Here is a 21,125-nt window from a genome sequence, read left to right as displayed (position 1 = left end):
CAAAGAATAAAAAAGATTTTATATATTTTTTTTTTATTTTTTATTTTGATATATTAAAATCATATAAAAATATTTAAAATATTAATTTAATATTTTTTTATAAAACAAATTAAAAACATTTAAAAAAGCTTCTTGTGAAAAAAAAAACTCACAAAATAGTCTATTTTCAACTCAATTTATCATATTAAAAATCACAAAATCAAAACAGATAGATGCAAATTGTTTGTTTCATTTTTATTTATAGTAAAATCTAATAGCTTTTGTTTACATGACTTAACATTAGATAGCTTTTGTTTTTAAAAATATTTTTAAAATTTATTTTTATTTTAAAAAATTAAATTAATATTTTAAAATATTTTTTTATAATTTTAATATATTAATATTAAAAATTAAAAAAAAATCTAAAAAAAATTATTGCCCTTTATACTTATCAATTAGCCCTTACCTTTACTCTTGTTTTTGTTTTTTAATGCTATTAGCACATAGTTGGCAACTTCTCATCAAGCTTTTAACTCAAAAGGTATTAAAATATAAATCTTTAACACAATCATGTGGCATTTTTTTATTTTAGAAGTGTTTTTTTAAATATTTTTTATTTGAAAATATATTAAAATAATATTTTTTTATTTTTAAAATTTATTTTTAACAATAATATGTTAAAATAATAAAAAAAATTCAAAAAAATAATTTAAAACTAATTTTTTAAATTACTAGAAAGCAGCAGCAACATTTCCCTTTCTTATTTTACAGGAGGGAAGCAAGTAGCAGTAGCAAGGCCACAAGGATTGGAGAGGGAGAGAGAGGGAGATGGCGTTGATAATGATGAGATCGGTAGCAACGACTAGGAGAGGCTTCTTCAAACTGAAGCGGTCTTCCAGTGGTATCCGGGCATTCTCATCCCTACTAACCTCGCCGCCTTCCAAGGCCGTCGTCTACGAGCGGCACGGGCCGCCTGACGCCGTGACAAGGTATGTGTGCATGTATGTATGGTATATTTAGTTTAATGGTGAATGTTAAGTGGGTGGGTGAGTGGGTGCAGAGTAATAGAGATGGAAGGTGTGGAAGTGAAAGAGAAGGATGTCTGCGTCAAAATGATGGCAGCTCCAATCAATCCCTCTGATATAAATCGAATTGAAGGAGTATACCCAGTGAGGCCACCTTTGCCTGCAATCGGTGGATATGAGGGTGTAGGAGAGGTGCTTTCTGTGGGCTCTGCAGTGAAGCACCTCTCTCCTGGCGATTGGGTCATTCCATCTCCGCCTTCTTCTGGTAGCTATCGCCCCCCACCCCTCTCTCCCATAGATATATATCTTCATTCTTCTTCTTGCTGCTGTTATTTTTCGTTTTTTTCACTGTAGGAACGTGGCAGACTTACATTGTAAAAGAGGAGAGTGTTTGGCACAAAATCAGTAAGGATTCACCGATTGAATATGCTGCCACTATTACTGTCAATCCTTTGACTGCTTTAAGAATGCTTCAAGACTTTGTCACTCTAAATTCAGGTACTGTATCCATCCCATAACTATTTTTCCAATTAACCTTAAAATTTCATTTTTGTTTTTGTTTTTTATTATCAAATACATCATTGCAGGAGATTGTATAGTGCAAAATGGGGCTACAAGCATTGTTGGGCAGTGTATCATCCAGCTTGCACGACATCGGGGCATCCATAGTATCAATATAATAAGGGATAGGTGTTGTTTCAGTTCAAAGCCTTTTAGTGTTACTTTTCTAGTTTATTTAAGCATTGTGTGCTTGTTTTTGTGCATACTCTCCATGCCATTCCTACATTTGTGTTCGGTTTCTGTTGTTGCATTTGCTTGGTGTAATAGATTTGCTTCATCTTCCTCTGGAATGATGAGCAGATTTGATAAAATGAACTCCAGATTGGCTTCTATTTTTTCCATTGAATTTTGCCAAGGTGAAATTCAATCAGACTCGGTGTACTCACAGACCAAAAAAGGTTCATGAGCTCCATGTTACCAAACACTGCTTTTACCAAGGCTACTTTCAACACAACACTGCAATACCAAAAAAGCCCTTAGCGTAGCATATAATAACAGCCTTTTCCTGGTTTCCTTGAAGGAAACAAAGTTTTCAACGGATGACCAAAATATGTTCTGCCTTTTAGAATTCCCATGTGCATCACTTAGGGCATATGTGTTTGGATTAAGAAGGAGTTATGGCTTTATGATGATTTACATACCAAATCATAATGAAGTTCTAATTTAGTAAAAACAAAGCATGCTTGTAAAGCAAGGAGGATCTCTATGATGGTTGTAAAGCACACTGTCAAGTTTTTAAAGCTGTGAGTGTGAGATGAAAGGTCTGTTTGGTGACTTCATATCATCTGATGGTTTTTTTATTATTAATGTTTTAATGCAATTTCTGCCAGCTGACCTTCATTTACAAATTTATTCATCCTTCAGGGTTGGGTCAGATGAAGCAAAGGAAATGTTGAAAAGACTAGGAGCTGATGAAGTTTTTACTGAGAGCCAATTGGAAGTGAAAAATATTAAGGGTCTTCTGGTATCATTATCATCTATACACTCATTATGGTTGATAATTTAGTATATAAAGTGGGAAGTGTTTATTCTTTCTCAAATGTTTTTATACAAATTTATTTGTTAGACAAAGAGCAATTCATGAGGTGTGCCATTTTTTTCATGTCATTGACATACTAGACTAACTTGCCTGAACCTGCTTTGGGATTCAACTGTGTTGGTGGCAATTCAGCTTCTTTGGTTCTCAAATTCTTAAGGTGTGGGCATTCAATGATAAATTCTCTAGGAATTTTACCTTTGTTTCCTTTTTGTTTAACATGTACGTATCCTTTTATTATTATTTCTTGATTGCAAAAATATATATTTCCATCTTAATAAACTCTTGTGTTCAGGCATGGGGGAACAATGGTGACATATGGTGGAATGTCAAAAAAACCTATTACAGTATCAACATCTTCGTTCATTTTCAAGGTAAGTAGTGAATTTCCTTGCAACTGAATATGTGATAATGTGGCAGTTATTGAAATTCAGAAACTGCATTTTCATAAGATGGGTAAATTTATAAGAAACCCTTTTGAAGGATCATGAAATTACAGAGATCGTCCAAAAGTTTGAAATCCCTTCACTTTTAGGATAATATTACATAAACCCCCTATTATTCCAAGACTGCTCTTAATTACGATTTAAAAAGATTGTAAATTAAAAATAAAGCATGAGATTTTTCTTTTTTTTTTAGGATGTAAAAAATGGATGATGACAACATATGGATCCTATGACTTATTTTCGTGGACTTGAGTCATGAAAAAATAAATTGAGTGTTTTAACACTAGGGTTCAATTTTTCTATTGTTGTTTCTTACTTTTCTACGTTTTTGCTGATATCTTAGATAATTATTCACAACCTCAATTCAAGGCTTAAACCAGCTCTTAAATCTTCTTGTTAACCCTGAATCCTAAACAAATCATAACAATCTTTATTTCAATCTTAAACAAATTGAGTGTGAGTGTTTGTTTTTGCATTAAAACTTGATTTTCAAATTGTTTTTCACATGAAAAAACATTAAATTGATGTGTTTTTAGGTGTTTTTGAATGGTTTTGATGTGCTGATGTAAAAAAAAAAATGAAAAAACATCATTTGATGCAATTTCAATTGAAAAAAACTTTTGAAAAGTTCTCTGCACCACAATACCAAACACACACGTTAATATCTCTAGTGGAACATGTAAAGGTGAATAGTGGAATGAAATATAATTCAATGCAAGTTATATAACTTGTTTTGCTCACCTACTTGTATTTTCAAGCCTCAAACCTGTTTTGTAATCATCATCATGATCAATATTGCATGCCCAACTATGAAAGTGGTTCCTTCTAAGCCCATAAGCAATGCTTCTGTGGTTCTGTTTGTAATCTCTTGCTTGCATTGGTTACCTCTTTATTTTCTGTTGTCTGCAGGATCTTTCCTTGAGAGGATTCTGGCTGCAGAAATTAATGAATTCAGATAAAGTTAATGAATGTAGAAATTTGATTGACCATCTTCTTTGCCTAGCACGAGAAGGGAAGTTGAAATATGAGTGCGTATTCTTTGTGCAAATCTTGTCACTTTTTCAGTCACCGTAGAATTACTTGTGTTTTGCCAACTGATAATATTTACAAAGCGGGTGTTGTACTGTACCTCTTTGCAGAATGGAGTTGGTCTCTTTTGATGATTTTCATACTGCATTGGATAAAGCACTGGGAAAGCTGGGGAGCCAACCCAAACAGGTACTAAAATTCTAAGTCTTAAAGATCCAGATCGGTTTTGTACCTTAGTGGTGTAGCTCTTTGTATTATTATATGAATAACAAGATGCATTGTACTTTCATGGACAATATTATAATCACCGTTCAGTGATATTTGAATTAGGTTTTCTAGATGAACTATGCTTACAGTAATTTTTGTTATTCTATTCTGGTTCTGCAATATTTTACTGCATTATGCAAACTGTAGCTTGTTATTATGATTGGGAGTGTGATTGCGGTTGTTTTTTAAAGTTTTTTTTACTTGGAAATACATCAAAATAATATTTTTTTATATTTTTTAAAAATTATTTTTGATATCAGCACATCAAAATTATCGGAAAATATCAAAAAAAATATTAATTTGAAAAAATAAAATAAAATAAATTTAAATTTTTTTTAAAATACTTTTAAAACACAAAAGTAAACATATTAAAAATAACCTATTGAGAACTGGCAGCAGCACTATGACGCTTATGGTAGCTACAGCCGTCCTTCTAGTTGGATGCTTTGGTTGTCAATGTGTATTTCATTAAATGTTGGATAGGTATGGAATTAATATTAGTAGCAAGCTTATCATCATTTTTATACTGTATGTCAAAAATGTCAAAATTAGTTTATATGCAAGGTCACGGATATTTATCCGCTTAACCTAGGTTATTATTACTGGAAATTGGAAATTAAAAGGATGTTTGAGAATATAATAATTGTTTCTTTCGAATGGTTTTTCATTTAAAAATGTTTAAAAATAATTTTTTTTATTTTTTAAAAATTATTTTTGACATCAGTATATTAAAATATTCAAAAATATTATAAAAAAATTCAAATTTTTTAAATCTAAATTTAAATAGAAAAATAAATAAAATTATACCGAAAAGGTTTTTAATAGTGGGCTGTTATCTTTTAATGGTGTCGCATCTGTTAGGAATGGATTCGGAATTTGCACCCCTCATTACTTGTTCCGTGACACAAAATGTAAGGTAGGAGCCACAAGAAACACAAGTCCAAAAACCTAAAGGATCATTATGCTTACCTGAGGGTTCGAGGGTTAGGTGCAAAGCACACCTCTTTAAGCCCAAGTGTATCATATGATCTATCGTAGTAAGTTTGGATATAGCATGTAATACAATCCTAATTCAAGAACTCTCTATCACCTCTTGGGCTAGGTGTACATTATTTGTTCAGTTATGGCTAAAATCTTCTCAGATCGAAACGCGTTGTTTTAACTATCAAGGAGTGTACTTAGCTTGCGTAGAGCTTATAATACCATTCTCACTAAGATGAGGTAATTTAGAGCTCTTCGTCCTGTGAACCTATGAGGAACCCATGAGCCCTTATACCGCCACCGCCACCCTCGTATTAGACCCTGAAAAAACCGTCAATAGATCTCCCCTTCCATTTATCCTGGCGGAGGCACATCAAGAGGGTTGCCATTGTAATGATCCGCACCTCAAGTTAGATTGTCAGGGCACTAGTTCTACTTGTTTGGACTTCCACTTCCCCATCTTCTTCTTCCTTCGCAGCCCCCTAGTGAAGGCTTTGCCTCGTTCGAGGCCCCGCATTCCCTGAGGTGCAGGGGTTTATGCCTTGGCCCCAGTAGTTTAGGGTAATTCCTTCATCTTAGTGTTTACTACCCACCCTTTTCGAGGATGCAAAACATCGGTTTTTCTTTGGTTAGTGTCACGCCCTGAATCCAAAAAAAAATCATGGAAATACTTACTTTTATAGGCATGGAAGCATCTTAATTTCAATTAAGAAATTATATTCAAAATAGTAATCTATTAAAAAATACTTTAAATCATAGCAACCACGAGCCTGTTACCTGATAAGCAAGTCCTAGATTAGCTTTATAAATAACCAAGCACTCCTAGCAGCTTAATAATAACAATCATTATAAATTATATGTTCACTAATATCCAATTCTATACACAGCTTGTTTTTAATTTCTAGTTTAATCAAAGATTAAATATATCACTAGCTTAAATGACCCTAAAATTCCCTTTAAAATTCACCCAGCCTCATATTTTACTTATAAAATATCTGTTTTTTCAATAATTAAATACAAAATATAATAATGTAAAACATATGGCAACCATGGTCCAAAAATATTAATATTAGAAAATATGATTAGAAAAAGACTAAAAAAACATTTTTGTTTCAAGTCCAGCAGTATTCTATAAGCATAATTAAAGTGGAGGTGTCGAAAATTATTAACTGTAGCTATTATTTTAAAAATAATTTATTAAGTAAATAAATTAATTCGTATAGAAATAAAGTTCTTTGTGAAACACCTTCCACGTGTTCAAATTCCAAATAAAAATCAATTAATTTTACTATATCGGAACATTTAAAATCAAACTATAAAAATTGTTCACTCTTCAAAATAAATTTCAATTATTAACTATTAAATTTTAATAATTAGAAACATTTTTTCATGAATTTTGGATTTGTAGACCATTAGGTGAATTTCACTCTCCAATTAACTAGGAGTAGATTTTAAAAAAATTATGTTCTTATAAATTAAGAAATTAGAGATTCAAATAACTTCTTTTCAACGATTATAACTCTTAATCCACGACTTTAATTTAAGCAAATGATTTATCAAATCAAAGAACTCATGAAATCCTATAACTAAGTATCAGATTTTGACCATAACACTCATTGAAGGACTAGATTTTGATGGCCTAAAGTTACAAACTCATCATCTTCTTCTTCTTTTCAATTCCTTAACTTCACTATTACTTAACATGCCAAAAATATATAATATCACTTCCAATGATTTTCTATAAATCTAAGACTCCATTAGTATAGCACTCACTCCTCAAAAGTGATTACATATCAAATATCATAAAAATCTAATTCCTAAACCTTTCTTGATAACTAAAATAAAAGGTAAGGATAAAGAGCACATATCTTAAATTGATAAAAGAAAATAAAGAGTTTGGCTCTAGATCAAATCTCCTTATTGATCTTCTTCTCCCTTTCCATGATGATATAGGTCTTGATTGTCTAATCAAATAGAGCGTAAGTTACTTTGGGGTTTTATTTTCTTTTTATTCTCTAAAATATTGTGTAATTACTAATTTACCTACAATTACTTATAATACCCTTAACTAATAAAAATGGTATAATAGAAACCTAATTTATTATTATTGTTGTTCATGTATGTATGTTCTCGTTGCCCCTCAACTATAATCACCTATAATTACTCATTGAAGGATAATGTTATTCTTTCATATTTAATTTTTCAAGGTATTACAATTAATGTTGAACATATACAGAGGAGACAAAAAAAATATGTTTGGTAGAAGAGACAAAAATAAAAATATAAAATAAATATGTTTTTGATATAATTTTAGAGTGAATTTAAAAATGAAGTATGAAAGACGCACCCTCTTTATTATAACTCAATTTTTAACCCTTTATTTTTTTATATAATTTGAAAACAATTAGAAAAAAAATCCAAAAAGATGTATTTTTTCAGTAATTTTAATTAATTTCAATCATTTTGTTTTTATTTTATTTTTTATTTAATTTTTTTTGTTAAAAAAAATCTTGAAAATCATAAAAGCAAAAAAAAAAAATAAGAACAAAGATTTTGCATCTTGACCTGGGTGGGCTCTAATCGAGTATTTTCGACCTGTTTTTTAATTATACGTATTTTCTTGATTTTCATCCCATAACATTTTATTTGTTAGAGATTGAACTTCAACTTTTTTTTTATAGAGTTATTATGTTTTCATTTGAGTTATTAAGAATTGATTTTTGAATTTTTTTTTCCTATTTTTTTTATGAGATTATCCTAATTTTATAGCTATACTCATAGATTTTGCGAGTTAACCCGGTTTAATGAGTTTTTTTGTTGTTTTTTAAAACAAAAATTAATTTCATTCTTTAACATTGAGTTTTTTTTATACTCTAAATGGGCTTAGGTTTGGTCCTTTTTTACCTTTCTTTCATTGTCACTTTTTTTGTTAGTTTATTTATTGTAGTTGCATTTTTTCATTCATATTATTTATATTACTAATTGAATCAATGACTTGGGTCTTAAAAAAAATTTCTTAGCATTTTTTTTACATCAAAAAAATTTTATCGGCATGTGGTGAATCATTTGTCACAAGCCTAGTGAAATCTAGGAACTCAAGTGAAGTGAATAAAAATTAATAGTCTTAATCAAATATTGGATGCAAACTTGGTTAAGATTTAAGATTACTATAAAAACTTGAAAGTTAAAATAAAAAAATAATAATTCTTAAAGAGTTAAAGTTAATTATGTATAGGTGAATCCCTTTTGGCCATTAACCATAAAAACACTTAGATTTACAAGAAAAATCCAAGAAAAATCTTAAAAAGTCTCAACTTATAAAAGCAATTGTGATTAAAGTCATATTTATTTAAAGTCACTATCTATTTTTCATCTTGATTAGGTTTCAATTATACACACTCACAAGCTTATAATGTTTGTTTCATGTGAATTAAAAGGAGGGGATGTTAAGGAATTTGATGGTTTTGTAGAAATTCACAAGTTTTTACCTGATTAATTTATAGTTATGTTAATTTTTTATAATATAATTATGTTAATTACATATCTAATTAAAAATCCATTGATAGATAAAAAAATCTTAAAGATTTTTGTGTTTGCGCAAAAAATAGGAAAGACAACTTTTCAATTTCATAAAAAAACAGCTATAAACTCATCATTCAAAAGCAGCAGAAATGCTTCTCTCGATATTTGAAAGCATTGATTTGAGTAAAATCAAACTTTTGGTATGGAAGACTAATCCTTAAAACTAAATTACAATGTAAGACAAACCAACTTTTCGATGATATTAACAATAAGAAACAATGCTAAAAAAATCTTGCAATTCTTGAATGAGTATCCCGAGTTGATATCCTCTCATGTGCATAATCTCATCCTCCCCCTTATTTCTAATTACTAGGTCATTGCCTTGCTCTAAGTACATTGAATCAAACTTTTTTAAATGTAAAAAATAATGTCAAAAGCATGGATAATTTTTTGATATTGTCATTAAACCTAATCAAGCGAATCAATCTTGAAATTTTTTGATTCAGCTCTTTACCTAACTTAAGTTTCCAGTTTAACCATAATTCTTAATTTTTTCGCATCTTAATTCCAATTAAAAAATTATACTCAAAATAGTAATATGTTAAAAAAATACCTTAAATCATAAATTAAATAAATCCAATATAATTTATCTCACATCAAGAAAATTTAACTTCAAAATCAAATAAAACTAAATGTATTACAAGTTTAAGATCATAAAGTGGTCTAGTAATTGAAATATTGAAGTGTGGAAATCAACTATAAACTTCTGAAGCAACCACTTGACATTCTAAACCTTTTCCAAACCATCTGCAATAAATAAAGGTAATTGTCACATACTTAGTAAATAACATTTAATTTTTGGACCAAGCATGCCAAAACTTACTAATATATGTAACATCAAATTAATTCATTACTTATACCAAAATATTAATGTTTTTCAAAGATTCAAAAAATCTAAAAACACATTTATAAATCATTCACAAACTTAAATAATTCAAACCAGTTATATAAAGAGAATTTTATAGAATGTAATGAAAATTATGTAATACACACACACATCATACACTCGATAAAACACATTTCGACATTCTTTGGTCACTTCTTATCTAGAAAAAAAATATATTAAAAACTTGTGACCCTTGCTATATCATAGGCCTATCAATTTTATTTTATTTTTTTTAGTTTAACGTGGGTGTCCGGGTCAGCTTGCGCGCACCTCGACTAATCCCACGAGCCCTGAAGTTAACGACCATGTAAGCCTCCAGTGGCCATCATATGAGCAACCACAGGGCTCGAACCTGAGACCACAGAGGGAGCAAACCTCTTGATCCCAAGCTCTTACCACTGGGCCACCACCTAGATGGTTCATGTACAACATGAGTGTTTAAGCAATGATAATATTTGTAAAGAAATAATAAAAAATGCTCAAGTTATTTACTTGACTGGATCCAATAATATCGAATAATATAATAGTTTGATTTAATTCATAGACAATGATAGTAGATGAACCGTATAAAAATATTTAGTAACAAATAACTAAAACAAATAAGATGTAATTATCATACTCGTAAGAAAAGAAAAGAAAAGGATAGCTAAAGATTCATCGTCATTCTACTATAGACAATGTCCACCACCAGAAGACCTTGGTGAGATGGTCCAAATCCCAATGCAAAAGAGTGTATGACTATATTAAGAAATGGCACATAGGTTGCTAAAGCAGCGCTGAGGAAAAGAAAACAAAAATAAAAGGAGTGATCATTCGTTTATATTCAATCATTTAATTCTATTTAACTCAAGAATAAAACTTATCTATAAAATTAAGTTTGATAAAGAAAACAATAAAAAAAAAAACTCGAGAGAACCTAATAAAATAAAAAAACAAAGGATAAAACAAAAGACATAAAAAGTTGAAAAAAATAGAGTCCAATCTCCAATTAAATAAATACCAAAGGATAAAACTGAAAAATATTAGCTTTAAAAAATACCAAATAAAAAAATAAATCTTAAGCGAACCTTCTAAAGCTGGGTTAATTTTCAAAACTTGCAACTCGTGAAATCCTAAACATGAACTTAACCAAGAAACTAAAATCCAAACAAATTAAAAGTTGAAGGATGAAATCGAGTAAAAAAACAAATTTTAAAAGCTTTGCAAATAAAAAAAATAACAATCAAAAGAATGATGATGAAATCTAATAGGAAAAAAAATAATGGAGGGTGAAATTGGGAAAAAAAATCATCTCAGATTCTATAAATAGCAATTAAAATAATAAGGATCAAATATGAAAAAGTAAGAACTTGAATAAGGATGAAATTAAAATAAAATTTTAATTTAATAAATTATTTAAAATAAAATAAATAATAATTAAAAGAACATGAACTAAATAAAAAAGAAAGAAAAATTTAATAGTTGATATGAAGAATTGTAGGGCAAGACCAAAGACCAAGAAAGAGAAAGGAGAAGAAAAAAATTGAATGGTTGTTGGCGACGAACCGGCGAACTTATTTATGCACACATCTTTTTTCTTGAAAAACATGTCTGAGACGCATCAAAAACAACCCCAGAACGATAATCTTGGTCTCCTAAATCAGTCGCACGCATCGTTCTAAAACGACTGAGCGGCTGACGCATGCATATCAAAATGTTTTTTTATTTTTTTTATTTATTAAAATACTTAAAAGGATCCCACTATCGCAGCCCCGCCACTATCGCCTAATGGGCCCCTTCCCAGCATATTTTATGATTAACCCTTGGTCAATCGTGCGTTGAGCCCGGAATATCCACACGGAAAAGCTTCCCACCGGTTCGATCCTTACGGTGTGGAGTGGCTACCAAAGTCTGGACAACACGAATATATATATATATATATATATATTTTTTTATCATAAAGGCGATGACAAGGAAATTTCGTCCGCAATAAATAAATAAAGTTAACTCGCACGAACCTCATTCATTAACTCCTAATTTCCTTTCAACATACCCTGACCACCTGCATGAATTTGATACCTTGTTTTATTTCAAACATATTTTCCTTATTATAAAAATGTTTTTTGGTTGCTGATTACCTAAAATGAGGCATTTTTACCTCCTAAACATGGGAATTGAGTTGAAAAGAATAAAGATTTGTAAATGGACCTCTGAAGTTGATGCAGAATTTAATACGCTGGCCGGCCTTCACATGTCTCATGTTGTGTTTTTCAGGGTTTGTTTATTTTTATGTTTAAAAATTATTAATTATTTTTATTTTTTTATATTTTAAATTGATTTTTTTATATGTTTTCAAATCATTTTAATAAATTAATTTCAAAATAATTTTTTTTAAAATATTATTTTAATATATAGTTTTTTAAAAATATTTTAAAAAAGAATTATTATCCCATTCTTAAATTTATTAATGGCATTGAAGAGCATCTTCCTGTTTAAACCCCGGAAGAGATGAGTTTGAGTAGATTAGCAAATGCACGTGAGATAATTGATGCAGCAAACAACTCACTCTTGGAGAGCTACTTGTGGAAAACATTGCATTGAATGTATCTTCAAGTGTTTTATATTATGTTTTGGAAGGTTTTTAAAAAAAATTAATTTTTTTTTATTTTAAATTAATATTTTTTTAATGTTTTTAAATTATTTTGATGTGTTGGTATTAAAAATAATTTTAAAAAAATAAAAAAAATACTATTTTAATATATTTTAAAATAAAAAACACCTTAAAAAAACACTATTACATTTCCAAATACGTTTTATTTTTCCCATAAATTGCACTATGTACAAAAACTTAATTGATATCTCATCATGGAAATACAAATTTCATGTCTCTAAAATATCCACAGTAAATCTAAAAAAGTTTAATAAAAAGTAAAAAACACGGTCAGGTCTGTTTACCCTGCAATATCGCGCGCTTGGCTGAGTTTCTTAAGCAGCCGACAGTAAATCATCCACTTTTTTTGTTTTTTACAGAAAGTGAGGGCATATTCTGCAGCACAATTCTTCCTGCGATGCAGTAAATCAGGCTACCTTACATGGAAGCCACACGTGGCCCTGCGATCGCCGTCCCATCGCAGCCCCACCACTCTCGCCTAGTGGGCCCCTTCCCAGCATATTTAATGGCTAACCCTTGGTCAATCGTGCGTGAGCCTGGAATATCCACTGGGAAAAGCTCCCCCCCGGTTCGATGCTTACGGTTTGGAGTGACAACATGAATTTTTTATCATGAAGGCAAGGACAAGGAAATTTCGTACGCACTAAATAATTAAAGTTTAGCAGACTAACTCATCATCCTCATTAATTAACTCGTAAATTTCCTTCCGACACGAAACTTCTAGGGGCACGCCAAGTTTGGAAAGCAATCCAGCAAAACGGGGCCCATATCCTCCGCTTTTGAGACGTGGCCTCATTCAACTGGTTCAGCACATGTGGACCTGCTACTTTCAAACGTATTAAAACACAGATGATTATACTGTTTTTTAGTCCCTGTATTTTGAATTAAGTTGTAACTTAGTTTTTCATACTAATTTTAATTAATTTTTTAATTAGAGTCGGGAATAGGTTTTGAGATTACCCGTTAATAAAAACCGAATTTTAACTAAAAATCAAAAACTAAATCCACATAACATTGAATTTTATCATGAATACTATCAATAATGATAACACATGATTAACCATCTAATAAGTGATCTAACGGTAAGAGCTTAAAATTAAGAAGTTTGCTCTCTCTGTAGTCTCATATTCAAACCATGTGGTTGCTAATATGATGGCCATTGAAGGCTTACATGGTCGTTAACTTCAGAGCCCGTGAGATTAGTCAAGGTACATGAAAGCTGGCCTAGACACCCACGTTAATAAAAAATAAAAAATAAAAAAAATAATAACACATGATTAAATATAAAAATTAGAAAGATAAACTCAATAAAAAAATTATATTAAAACATGAAGCATCCTATACAAAATGGTACATAAAAAAATAACGATAAATGTTTTTACAATATGATGGTCAACACTCAATAAGAGCTAAGAGACTACATCATAAGGTTTTCAAAAATAGATGACTAAGTTATAACTAGTCTTAAATATAGGGACTGGAAGACTAATTTAATCAAACACAAGGGGCAGCGTTGATATTATTGACAAATGAAAAGAAAAGGTAAAGGGAGGGGAGAGAGACAGAGAGGATCTGAGCAATTGAATAGCTATCTTCTTCATAGTTTATGCTCACAGTCACGTATCTAAATACCGAGTAATAATTCTATATAAATACTGGAATAACAATTGGAGAGTGAGAGGGATATTAGTACTGCTAGTGGCTGCCGAGTATCTTTCCGGTAAGTCTCAGACCCTCTTCCATTTTTATTGACTTTTTAAGATCATTTTTGTTCGTTTCTCTCATTGAACAGATTTCCCTCTTCTGTTTTTCTTTTTGAAATAATTTGCTTGGATTCCTCAGTTTTAGTTTCCTGTACCAATTTAAGTTTTTGTTTTCTAAGTTTTTCCTAGCGATTATCAATTTCAGGTCAAAGGGTATAATTGATTGAGTTTCAGAAAGATTTGGGTTTTTTTAATTGATATTTCTCGATGGGTAAAGGAGGGGAAGATTATGGTAAAAAGGAGGAGAACGGTATCGAATCACGAAAAAAGGATGATGATACCTTCCCTGCTTGGGCTAAGGATGTCAAGGAATGTGAAGAGAAGTACGAAGTAAATCGTGAAGTTGGGTTGTCGGATGCGGATGTTGAGAAGAGGAGAAAGATCTATGGGTACAATGAATTGGAGAAACATGAGGGTGTTTCGATTTTTAAACTGATATTGGATCAATTTAATGACACCTTAGTTAGAATTTTGCTAGCTGCCGCGGTTATATCTTTTGTATTGGCTTGGTATGATGGGGATGAAGGGGGGGAGATGGAGATAACTGCGTTCGTGGAGCCGTTGGTGATTTTCTTGATCTTGATTGTCAATGCGATTGTTGGGGTCTGGCAGGAAAGTAACGCGGAGAAAGCATTGGAGGCTTTGAAGGAAATTCAATCAGAGCATGCCACTGTTATAAGAGATGCAAAGAAGTTCTCCAGCTTGCCTGCGAAGGAACTTGTCCCGGGGGATATTGTGGAGCTGAGAGTGGGTGATAAGGTGCCTGCAGATATGCGGGTTTTGCATTTGATTAGCTCCACACTTAGGGTTGAGCAAGGGTCGTTGACAGGAGAGAGTGAGGCGGTGAGCAAGACTGTTAAGCCTGTTGCAGAAAATACTGATATTCAAGGGAAAAAATGTATGGTTTTTGCAGGGACAACAGTAGTGAATGGGAACTGTATGTGCTTAGTTATGGCGACCGGAATGAATACTGAGATCGGGAAGGTGCATTCCCAGATTCATGAAGCCGCACAGAATGAGGAAGATACCCCATTGAAGAAAAAATTAAATGAGTTTGGAGAAGTTCTAACAGTGTTAATTGGAATTGTTTGTGCCGTAGTTTGGCTTATTAATGTGAAGTACTTCCTCACTTGGGAATATGTTGATGGTTGGCCAAAGAATTTTAAATTCTCATTTGAGAAGTGCACGTACTACTTTGAGATTGCTGTCGCACTGGCAGTGGCTGCTATACCAGAAGGGTTGCCAGCAGTCATCACTACATGTTTGGCACTTGGAACTCGAAAGATGGCTCAAAAGAATGCACTTGTTAGAAAACTGCCTAGTGTTGAGACTCTTGGTTGCACAACTGTCATTTGTTCTGATAAAACTGGTACTCTAACTACTAATCAGATGGCCGTATCAAAGCTTGTGGCTATGGGTTCTAGGGTTGGCACTCTGAGAGCCTTCAACGTGGAAGGGACTACCTATAGCCCTTTTGATGGAAAAATAGAAGATTGGCCTGTGGGTCGAATGGATTCTAACCTTCAAATGATTGCTAAGATTGCTGCTGTTTGCAATGATGCTGACGTGGAGCAATCTGGGAATCATTATGTTGCTGGTGGAATGCCCACGGAGGCTGCCTTAAAGGTAAAATCACCTTCAAAAATTGGATTTACGATTTTTAAATTGGATGTTGTCCCTGTAATCTCTCTTTCTGTTGGTGTGTGTGTGTTCATGGTTTTGTATGTATCACTTGTCATGTGCAATTTCTCGCAACTGTATACATGTCTACAATTCAGGGCTGAGCTCCTATCTGTGAAACATATGAATTTGCTTCATGATTAAAAGTTATATGGCACAAGGACTTAGTTAGTATGCAAGGTTTATGGGATATGGATTCCTTACTGACTTTTTTTGTTCTTTCCCATGCCAGGTTATGGTTGAAAAAATGGGATTTCCTGAAGGGCGTCACAATGAATCATCTTTAGGTTGTGGGGATGTTCTAGGTATATTACTTTATCTTGTTTAATTTCTGTTCACTATTTTTTTTAGTAGCTCTGACATGTACCTTTTTGGTCTATTTGGGTCCTATGTTCTTGCGCCATATAAGCTTGCTGCCAACTTTGGAATAAAATGGAGCAGCGGATTGCAACTCTTGAGTTTGACCGTGATAGAAAATCCATGGGGGTTATTGTGAATTCCATCTCCCACAAAAAATCATTGCTAGTGAAGGTTTGTTCTTCCCTTTGTTTGTCTTGTAGCTCAGCCTTTTACAGTTAAATTGTTTTGTTCTTTACAGCTAATATCAACTATAGCTGGTGATGAGGATCATGAACAGGGAAAAAAAGATATGATAGCGAACTTACTCTGTGAGAGTCAAAATAAGTAACTAGAAATTAGGTTTGCTTATTACTTGGGTCAGATGCTATGCAAAATTTTCCAATTATTTGAAAGAGTAGGAACAAACATGATCAAAGGGTACTTTTGGAACGTTTTGGTCTTTTAATTGAAAACTGCTCGTTAGAAATGAGTTGATGGACATTTACTGCAAGAACCAAAAATAACCTATAATTTCTTTCAATCTTAGGAACTTCCTTTTTTCAGTGATTCTTTTCTCAGAATAACATTTTAAGTAATAAATAATTGAATTTATCTAGCAATCTGCTGAGTTGTCTATGTTAATTTTGCTTTTTCACCGGAAAATTGTTACCCACAACATATGGCCTGGGTTGAATGTCTTGGATTTGTGAAAATTTTTAAATATGATGCCCCCCCTTTAATTTTGTTGCTGCTTTTGGGCTTTCTAGTTGAAGTTTTACATGGATAACTACAAGTTATTTTAAGCTTCTGTGTGCCTTCTTCATTTGTCATTTTAGTTTGTCGTGTGTATGGGGATTTGAGGTTAATGCTCTGCTCAAATGTTGCAGGGTGCAGTAGAGAACTTATTGGATAGAAGCACATCTATTCAGTTGCTTGACGGCTCTGTTGTAGCATTGGATCGGTATTCCAAGGATCTTATCTTACAAAGCCTTCATGAAATGTCAACAAGTGCATTACGTTGTCTAGGTTTTGCATACAAAGAGGACCTTTCAGAGTTTGAAACATATAATGGTGATGAAGACCACCCAGCTCATCAGCTCTTACTTGAGCCGCGTAATTATTCTTCAATTGAGAGCAATCTCACTTTTGTTGGTTTAGCTGGGCTTAGGGTGAGTTGGCACAGCAATCTTTTGTTTTCTGGTCTGTTTTGTATTTTTCACAACCATAATTAAAATTCATTATTCGATTTCAAATTGTTCAAGGATCCTCCTCGGAAAGAAGTTCGTCAAGCCATTGAGGACTGCAGAGCAGCTGGAATCCGTGTCATGGTCATTACAGGAGACAACAAGCATACAGCAGAAGCCATTTGTCGTGAAATAGGTGTTTTTGGACCTTATGATGATATCAGTTCTCACAGCTTGACTGGCAAAGAGTTTATGGACCGTCGTGATAAAAAAACTCATTTAAGACATAGTGGAGGGTTGTTGATCTCCAGGGCTGAACCAAGGCATAAGCAAGAAATAGTAAGGTTGCTTAAAGAGGATGGTGAAGTTGTTGCTATGACTGGAGATGGAGTAAATGATGCACCTGCCTTAAAGTTGGCTGATATTGGCATAGCAATGGGTATTGCTGGGACAGAGGTCAGTTTATCATAATTTGTGGATATACATTATGTGGACTTTATTAGTTAACGAACATCTGTGGGTATGTGAAAGTATATTGGCCAACTTCTCCTGCTGTAATTAAATCTCATGGTTTGTTCTCTTTTATGGTTGCTCTGCAAGTGTGTAATCATATATCACGTTGCTAGGCCATTTTAGTCAACTTCATGAAGTCCATGACACTCTGCATTTTATTTACCTACATTAGCTGTTCCATTTATCTATTAAATTTTTTCATGCCAACTACACATTTTCAGGTTGCCAAGGAAGCCTCTGACATGGTGTTAGCAGATGATAATTTTAGCACTATTGTTGCTGCTGTCGGCGAAGGCAGGGCCATTTACAACAACATGAAGGCTTTTATCAGGTTTGAGATTTTTCTGTTTTGGCAAATTTACATCAGTGTGGTCTATAATATAATAGCATATATTGGTGGACTGGAGCACAATTGACACAGGAAGTTCATGGTAATGTATTAAGGGGCTGTGAACAGTGTTTTGAAGGGTTTTAGGTTAAACTTTGATGGTTAAATATGGGGGTTTTGTTTGCTGGAAACTATAGATAGATGTGACCCTGATTTCTAGGAGACATTGAAGGTGGAAAACATAAGCCTCAAACCTGGCGTCCATATGAGTCTTGGCTTAGGGAGATTTTATCAAACAATTGAATAGCATATAGGTGGAAAATTTTATACATAAACTCTGATTCTCTATTGAAGATTACAGAGCTTTTGTATAGAGTTCCTAGTACTCCAAGTTCAGCAAGGACTTGGATTCCTATAAAAGAGGCACTGCTTTTTTCTATCTATACCTATGTTATTAAGGATTATTAAGACACTTACACATAAAGTTAAAGCATAGACCTAGAAAATTTCCAGAAAATCTGGATTTTACAAAAAAAAATACCCTTCTATGAAAATCACACAAATATACAATTAATTTGTTTCTTTTTGTCTGCTTCATTTTCTTGTAATTGGTATTGAAGTAGCAAAAAACATGCCTTCCACACGTTTCACCATAGCTATCATTATCAGGGATATTCCCATGTTTTTTTCAATCTGGTTTCATGTTCTGGATCGCAGCACATCCACATGCTGGATTGTCATATGCATGATCTAGAACGTGCAAACGGGTGATCCAATTTATTTTAAGGGAGGGAAGGGGGAGGGATGGAGAGCTGTGGAGAGAGGAGCAACGATGAAAAGCCAGGAAAGTGGGTAATAAAATGAAAAAACATGGTCGGCGGTGAGAAAGAGAGTATAAATGTGCACTGTGTATTGTGAGAAGCTAAAGTGGAGGCGGGAAGTTTCTGGGGGTTGAGTTTTAGGCTCTGATTAATTCAAACCTAATAGGATACAGCTTTTTTGTGCATGTGCTGCTAGTCATGTGTGCATATTCTGATGTGTGCCAATGCATTGTGCATACATTTGTCATTTGTTAAATAAACATCTCTTTGTATGAAATGATAATCTGAGATTTGTATTCTCATCATGTCAAAATTTGCGTCATTAGTAACTTGTACTTGTCATACAACCTCAATCTCTTGCATTGAAAATACCAGAGAAACTTGATTTCTGACTTGAAGATCTTCATTAACAATCTTCCTCCTATTCTTGGATTTTAAGTTTATTCAATTCGAATCAACTCCTTTTCTTTATAACCACAAAGTAACCTTTTATCTTTATTACTGCAAATTAACTTCTTTTTTCATCCCCTGTTTTCTCCCCCAATTATAAATACAGGTACATGATCTCCTCAAATATTGGTGAGGTTGCCTCTATATTTTTGACCGCTGCTTTGGGTATTCCAGAAGGAATGATCCCCGTTCAGCTTCTCTGGGTTAATTTGGTCACTGATGGGCCTCCAGCAACAGCGTTAGGGTTCAATCCCCCAGACGGAGATGTAATGAAAAAGCCTCCTAGAAGGAGCGATGACTCCTTAATTAATACCTGGATCTTATTCCGTTACCTGGTACAGAAACTACTTTTCCCGCAATCAGAGAGCTTTTCTTCTCTCCACAATCAGAAAACTTTTCTATTCTTGCTCTTTAGTTAGCTCTAATGCTGGGGAACTCGTTAACCTTAACGTGTGCTTGATGTGTAGGTGATTGGACTCTATGTTGGGATTGCAACAGTTGGTGTATTTATCATATGGTACACACATCACACATTCATGGGTATTGACCTTAGTGGAGATGGCCATAGTCTTGTCACTTACTCTCAGCTCGCAAACTGGGGCCAGTGTGGATCTTGGAAGGATTTTTCCGTGTCACCATTCACAGCTGGGTCGCAAGTGTTCAGCTTCGATGCAAATCCATGTGAATACTTCCGATCTGGAAAAATCAAGGCATCAACTCTCTCGCTTTCCGTATTGGTTGCCATTGAGATGTTCAATTCCCTCAACGCCCTCTCTGAGGACTGCAGCCTCTTGAGAATGCCCCCATGGGTCAATCCATGGCTCCTTTTAGCCATGTCTATTTCATTCGGCTTGCACGCTCTGATCCTTTACGTACCTTTCCTAGCTCAAGTATTTGGGATTGTTCCGCTCAGCTTTAACGAATGGCTTTTGGTACTGGCTGTGGCTTTCCCGGTCATTCTAATCGACGAGGTTCTCAAGTTTGTTGGGAGATGTACAAGAGGGTTGCGACGGTCTAATTCAACCAGACATTCAAAGCACAAGGCAGAGTAAGCGAGCTCTCGGAAAGGATCGTGGTTGGTTTGATGGATCTTCAGTTGGATTGCTAATTTTGGCCCATTACCTTAAACCCTTCACTTTTTAATACAATAAGGGTTGGCGTGGACTAAATTAGGTTTCGATTAGGCAGAATTGTATCGAGTACTTTTTTTAGAACAATGGATTATTCTGGAATTCAACTTGCAGATCTTTCATCTTAGTAGGCCGAAGAAACTCGTTTAAACACGCCCATGAAGGGTTGCATGCCTGGCTATAGTAAATCAAATGTTTCTTCTTCTTTTTTAAGAAATAGATAAAAAAAAAAAAAAAGTTCATGGACGCGTTTCTTTTATTTTTATTGTCTTCGTCCCTGTAATCAAATGCAATAAAGAAATTTGAAAAAAAAAATCGTCATTAATATGAAAAAGGGGATTGATTCTTCGACCTTAACATGCCCCAAGAGAATAAATCCGAATGCTATTTTAAAAAAACAGTGCTTTGAAGAAGTTGCTAATTTGGCTAGAAATGTCAGATTACCATGGATGGTTATTGGGGATTTTAATGAGAT

The 21,125-nt window shown here is 33.1% G+C and overlaps 2 protein-coding genes across 2 annotated transcripts; both read left to right on the top strand.

Moving 5' to 3' along the window:
- Nucleotides 1-729: 729 nt before the first annotated feature.
- Nucleotides 730-4,420, top strand: LOC133667941 (enoyl-[acyl-carrier-protein] reductase, mitochondrial). The gene is made up of 9 exons (XM_062087659.1): nt 730-968; nt 1,040-1,269; nt 1,359-1,502; nt 1,592-1,694; nt 2,430-2,529; nt 2,685-2,761; nt 2,897-2,975; nt 3,957-4,075; nt 4,187-4,420. The coding sequence occupies exons 1-9, from the start codon at nt 808-810 to the stop codon at nt 4,278-4,280; spliced, it is 1,107 nt and encodes a 368-aa protein (XP_061943643.1). The 5' UTR covers nt 730-807; the 3' UTR covers nt 4,281-4,420.
- Nucleotides 4,421-13,980: 9,560 nt separating this feature from the next.
- On the top strand, nt 13,981-20,777 carry LOC133706044 (calcium-transporting ATPase 4, endoplasmic reticulum-type-like). The gene is made up of 9 exons (XM_062131560.1): nt 13,981-14,162; nt 14,351-15,831; nt 16,118-16,190; nt 16,295-16,416; nt 17,112-17,393; nt 17,487-17,864; nt 18,143-18,252; nt 19,627-19,855; nt 19,988-20,777. Exons 2-9 carry the CDS (start codon nt 14,413-14,415, stop codon nt 20,570-20,572), a joined length of 3,198 nt encoding a protein of 1,065 aa, XP_061987544.1. The 5' UTR covers nt 13,981-14,162; nt 14,351-14,412; the 3' UTR covers nt 20,573-20,777.
- The last annotated feature ends 348 nt before the right edge of the window (nt 20,778-21,125 follow it).

Source organism: Populus nigra, chromosome 1 (genome assembly GCF_951802175.1).
Source record: "Populus nigra chromosome 1, ddPopNigr1.1, whole genome shotgun sequence".
Lineage (NCBI taxonomy): Eukaryota > Viridiplantae > Streptophyta > Magnoliopsida > Malpighiales > Salicaceae > Populus > Populus nigra.
This window is presented reverse-complemented; position numbering and strand designations above follow the sequence as displayed.

Coding starts and splice junctions, on each gene's coding strand:
- LOC133667941 (XM_062087659.1), top strand. CDS start 808: ATGGCGTTGATAATGATGAGATCGGTAGCAACGACTAGGAGAGGCTTC. Junction 969..1,039: donor CCGCCTGACGCCGTGACAAG/GTATGTGTGCAT, acceptor GAGTGGGTGCAG/AGTAATAGAGATGGAAGGTG. Junction 2,762..2,896: donor TTGGTTCTCAAATTCTTAAG/GTGTGGGCATTC, acceptor TCTTGTGTTCAG/GCATGGGGGAACAATGGTGA.
- LOC133706044 (XM_062131560.1), top strand. CDS start 14,413: ATGGGTAAAGGAGGGGAAGATTATGGTAAAAAGGAGGAGAACGGTATC. Junction 17,865..18,142: donor TGGGTATTGCTGGGACAGAG/GTCAGTTTATCA, acceptor ACACATTTTCAG/GTTGCCAAGGAAGCCTCTGA. Junction 19,856..19,987: donor GGATCTTATTCCGTTACCTG/GTACAGAAACTA, acceptor CTTGATGTGTAG/GTGATTGGACTCTATGTTGG.